At 41.4% G+C, this 5,485-nt stretch overlaps 1 protein-coding gene across 1 annotated transcript; it reads left to right on the forward strand.

Annotated features, from left to right (window-relative positions):
* Positions 1 to 2,501: 2,501 nt before the first annotated feature.
* Positions 2,502 to 5,245, forward strand: LOC138642924 (uncharacterized). The gene is made up of 2 exons (XM_069731540.1): positions 2,502 to 3,093; positions 3,287 to 5,245. Exons 1-2 carry the CDS (start codon positions 2,738 to 2,740, stop codon positions 4,167 to 4,169), a joined length of 1,239 nt encoding a protein of 412 aa, XP_069587641.1. The 5' UTR covers positions 2,502 to 2,737; the 3' UTR covers positions 4,170 to 5,245.
* The last annotated feature ends 240 nt before the right edge of the window (positions 5,246 to 5,485 follow it).

Here is a 5,485-nt window from a genome sequence, read left to right on the forward strand (position 1 = left end):
TACACACACACACACACACATACACACACATCCATTCAGCTTTATATAGTAGATAAAATACCTTATATTAGTAGATTTTGCTACAATTATGAGTCTGAATGTAAGTCTTACAATATTGGCAGCAGATTATAATTTATTCTAAGAACACATTAAAATATGATAAACTTAATGTTACCCATTTTCACTAACGTATAAGGAAAAATAATTAATTGTTAAAGAAGAGTCCTCTAACAATGGATTGCTTTTTGGCATTAATCAAAATAATTATACTTCAACAGATTTTATTTATTGTCCCAAACTCACCTGTTTGGATGAAAAAAATCATCTTTTACATAATAAGGAGAATGCTGAGTGCCTGAATTTTAAAGATGAAAGAGTCTAAGGGTAAAATATAATAAAATAAATGATACCACACTCTAACAGTCTCAAATATGCAATGCCCTCTTGTTGGAAAACAGACACCTGTCCACACACTCAATCAATCACACTCCAACCTCTCCATCATGGCCAAGACCAAAGGGCTGTCTAAGGACACCGAGGACAAAATTGTAGACCTGCAGAAGGCTGGGATGGGCTACAGTACAATAGGAAGGCAGCTTGGTGAGAAAGCAACAACTATTGGTCCAATTATTAGAAAATGGAAGAAACACAAGATGACTGTCAATCTTCCTTGGTCTGGGGCTCTATGCAAGATCTCACCTCATGGGCTAAGAATGATTTTGGGAAAGGTCAGAGTACAGCCCAGAACTACATAGGAAGACCTGGTTAATGACCTGAAGAGAGCTGAAACCACAGGTTCAGTTTCAGTCATTACCATTAGTAACACGCTACGCCATCATAGATTAAAATCCTGCAGGGCACATAAAGACCCCTTGCTTGAGCTAGCAGATATCCAGGCCAATTTGAAGTTAGTAAATGACTAACTGGATGATCCAGAGGAGGCATGGGAGAAGATCATATGGTCAGATGAGACCAATAAAGAACTTTGTGCTATCAACTCCACTAGCTATGTTTGGAGGAGGAAGAAAGATGAGTACAACCCTAAGAACACCATCCAAAACCGTCAAGCATAGTGTAAAAAACATCATGCTTTTGGGGTACTTTTCTGCCAAAGGGACATGACGACTACACCATATTAAAGGAAGTAAGGATGGGGTCATGTATTGCGAGATTTTGGCCAACAACCTCCTCCCCTTAGAAGGGGCATTGAAGATGGGTCATGGCTAGGTCTTCCAGCATGACAATGACCCAAAACACCCAACCAGGGCAACTAAGGGGTGGCTCAGTAAAAAGCATATCAAAGTCCTGGGGTGGCCAAGCCAGTCTCCAGACTTGAGCTCAATAAAATATATTTGAAGGGAGCTGAAACTCAGTGTTGCCCAGCGACAACCCTGAAACCTTGAAGAACTGGAGATTTGTATTGAGGAGAGGACCAAAATCCTTATTGTAGTGTGTGCAAACTTGGTCAAAAACTACAGAAAGCGTCTTACATCTATAATTGCAAAGTTTTCTGTACCAAATATTAAGTTCTGTTTTTCTATTGCATCAAATACTTTTTTCATGCAATAAAACGCAAATTAATTATGTAAAAATCATACAATGTGATTTTCTGGATTTTTTTAAGATTTTGCCTCTCATAGTTGAAGTGTTCCAACAATAAAAACTACAGACCTCTCCATTCTTTGTAGGTGGGAAAGCTTGCAAAATCAGTGTATCAAATACTTATTTTCCCCACTGTATATCTTAAATATCAGCAGTAAATCTCAATATATAAATCTCATATATTGATATGGAAATCTCAATATCTAGTTATCTATATAAATAGATATATATGTATACACAATACAGACCAAAAGTTTGGACACACCTTCTCTTTTAAAGATTTTTCTGTATTTTCATGACTATGAAAATTGTACATTCACACTGAAGGCATCAAAACTATAAATTAACACATGTGGAATTATATACTTAACAAAAAAGTGTGAAACAACTGAAATTATGTCTTATATTCTAGGTTCTTCAAAGTAGCCACCTTTTGCTTTGATGACTGTTTTGCATACTTTTGGCATTCTCTTGATGAGCTTCAAGAGGTAGTCACCGGGAATGGTCTTCCAACAATCTTGAAGGAGTTCCCAGAGATGCTTAGCATTTGTTGGCCCTTTTGCCTTCACTCTGTGGTCCAGCTCACCCCAAACCATATCGATTGGGTTTAGGTCTGGTGACTGTGGAGGCCAGGTTAAGTGTTAATTCATAGTTTTGATGCCTTCAGTGTGAATGTACAATTTTCATAGTCATGAAAATACAGAAAAATCTTTAAATGAGAAGGTGTGAGAGAGAGAGAGATTTACTGCTGGTATTAAAGATTTGTTGCTGATATTTCATATTCTTTCCTTTACTCCTTAAGGCTACTTTCACACTAGCGTTAACTGCAATCCGTCCCAAAAACGTCTTTTTCCCGAAAAAACGGATGCGTCAAAAAACTGCAAAACGTATGTAACGAATACAGCATTTCGACGGATCCGTCGCAAAACCGTCGCAAATCCGATAAACGGTTCCGTTGAAATGCTGGATGCGTTGCATACGTTGCATACGTTTTTTCCATCCGTTGCATACGTTTTTACGACGGATCCGTTTTTAAAATGGGAGGCACCAAAATTTGATTGGCTACTGGAAACTAGGGAAATCTATATACTGACTGTATTTACAGCACATCTTTGAGGGTTTTAGTTTAGTGGCAATGATGGATGGTGTAATTGGGAGGATTTCGAGTTTGGTTACTGAAGTTATATTTGAGACGAATCGCCTGGATATCATAGTGCGGGAGAAGGAGGCGGCAGCAGAAAGACGGATGATGCAACGGAGAAGGCGACGATTCTGGATACATCCAATCAATGAGCTGCGGATGACCAGGGGTGTCCAGTCCACTCTCTATCTGGAGTTGCGGTGCAACCCCCAAAAATTCTTTAGTTATGTACGGATGAGGATGGAACATTTCGATTATTTGGTTGGAAAAATAGAGGATGTCATCCAAAGGCAGGACACAAGGATGAGGCTTGCCATCACACCGGCGGAGCGGCTCATGGTGACACTGCGGTAAGCATTTTTTCTTTATGTCATTGCTCATATTGAATGTGAGTACATGCTGCAGAGAATACTGCGCTGACACATTGCGCCGCATTTACTGTAGCATGTCATTTGTTGGTTTATTTGAGGCCATTCCACTTGTTTTTCTTGGTTGATGGTCTGTGCAATTTTTTTTTACATTTTTTTTTATTTTTCCCTGCAGCTTCCTAGCTACGGGTGAGTCTTTGACTTCACTCCATTTCCAATTCCGGCTGGGGATTTCCACTATTGGCGGAATTGTGAAGGACACATGTCGTGCGATTTGGGACACTTTACAGCTGGAGTATATCCCACAACCAACAATGGAAATCTGGATGAGAAGTTCCGAACAATTTGAGCGAATGTGTAATTTTCCAAATTGTGTTGGTGCTGTGGACGGCAAACACATTAGGATTGCAAAACCGGCAGGAACAGGATCAGAGTACTATAACTATAAAAAATACTTCTCAATTGTACTCATGGCTATTGCTGACGCCAACTGCCGATTCCTTGCTGTGGATATAGGAGCGTATGGCCGGTCCAACGACTCCCAAGTGTTTAAAAACTCTCCGATGGGTCGCTGCCTGTATGGAGATACATACAATTTCCCGCCAGCAAGACCGCTCCCAGGAACCAGTGAACCAGCCTTGCCCTATGTGTGTGTAGGTGATGAAGCCTTTCAACTGTCGCCGCACCTACTGAAACCATACAGCAGCCGTGAATTACACCGCACCAAGCGGGTATTTAATTACCGTCTTACCAGAGCAAGAAGAGTGGTAGAGTGCTCTTTCGGTATTTTGACAGCAAAGTGGAGAGTTCTGCTGACGGCAATAAAACTGGATACAAAAACTGTAGACGATGTTGTCAAGGCATGTGTGGTGCTCCATAATTTTGTTATTTCAAAGGAGCCCGTTACCTTGGATGACGAACAATTGGAGACATCCTTGTGGGATTACCGAAGTGCCTCTGTTCGCTCCACCGGTTCTGTTACTAGGATGAGGGAACAGTTTGCTGAATATTTTTTGTCACCTGTTGGGCGGATTCCATGGCAAGACATAATTGTGTGACTTTTTTTTAATTTTTTTTCTTTTTTTTTTCCAAAATTTTTTGGTAGCAACTGCCACAAAAAAAAAAAAAAAAGAGTGTGTGTGGTTTGCTTGCTAATATAATATAAAACCATTTTGTTAAACCTTGAAAACGTCTGGTGTTTCTTTTCACTTAACCTTTCATATTTACCTTAATTAATGAACACACACACACAGTAGATTGTAAACCAGAATTATGTTTATTTCAAAAAATATATTTTTTGTGGGTAATTTTCCCACACAATTTTTTTTTTGGTAATTTAAAGAACCTTTCTTTTTTTGGCAAAAAAAAACTATGTACAAGTACATTCCAGGTTCACAGGTCCTGGTATTGTTGGGTGGAGTAACTATGGGAGGAGGGGCTGGAAGGTTGGACCACGTCGGTAGGTGGGATTGGGGAAACCCTACCTGTTGCGTCTGTAGTGGAAGGGGGGGGGGAAACAGGAGGCTGACCAGAGGGGTGTTGTGTTGGGGTAGGTGGAAAACTTACTGGGGAAGGAAAGCTGGGCAAAGATGAAGAAAACACGGGTGAATACATTTGGGTTGTGGGCCGGGTTGGGTATTGGTAGTGATGTTGATATTGAGAGTGATGTGGATATTGGGACTGGCGGTGATATTGTGGGGCATGGTGTTGAAATTGGGACTGGGATGTGTGGGGAGGTGTGGGGGTAGATTGGGGTTCGTTAATTACCTTCAGCAGAGCGTTATGGCAGCTATTCATTACCCGCATCTGCTGATCAAAAGAAAGCTTTTCCATGCTCCTGAGCATGGACTGAAAAAAAAGATTGGCTGGAGCTTGACTTACATCTAAATGCAGTCTATCCAAGCGACTGCTGATTTCATGTTGGTTTTCACTCATGCGTGATTGCATCATGCTGAAACCAGCAGTCACTTGTTCTCCCAAAATTTTAAATGAATTTTGGAAGCCTGCATTTAGATGCAAGAACTCAGGAGCATAGCTCCTTTCCTGACCCCTCTGACGCTGCCGCCATGAACCTACCGGTGGTGTAGAGGTGGCAGGGTCAGAGGGGTGGGGTAAAGGGAACGCTATCTGTTGACCATCAGATGCGAGTAAGGAAGGCTGCACTCCACTGGTAGAGGCGGATGAAGTGGAGGGGACAGAGGGGTGAGAGGTGTGGGGCCTACCGACGTGGTCCCCGGTGGCGGACTCAGGAGGGATCGCTTCAGAGGGTGCAGAGATAGATGCAGGCGCACGGTGGCTGGAGTAGGTGCTGTGAAAGAAAAAAAAATAAGTTAATATATTGATATGAAAAAGCGATCCCTCAATGACCGCCACC

Source organism: Ranitomeya imitator, chromosome 6 (genome assembly GCF_032444005.1).
Source record: "Ranitomeya imitator isolate aRanImi1 chromosome 6, aRanImi1.pri, whole genome shotgun sequence".
NCBI classification, from domain to species: Eukaryota; Metazoa; Chordata; class Amphibia; order Anura; family Dendrobatidae; genus Ranitomeya; species Ranitomeya imitator.

What these genes read in the sequence shown, in the direction of transcription:
- LOC138642924 (XM_069731540.1), top strand. Translation starts at nt 2,738, where the DNA reads ATGATGGATGGTGTAATTGGGAGGATTTCGAGTTTGGTTACTGAAGTT. An exon ending in CGGCTCATGGTGACACTGCG is followed by an intron (nt 3,094 to 3,286) that starts GTAAGCATTTTT and finishes TTTTCCCTGCAG; the next exon opens with CTTCCTAGCTACGGGTGAGT.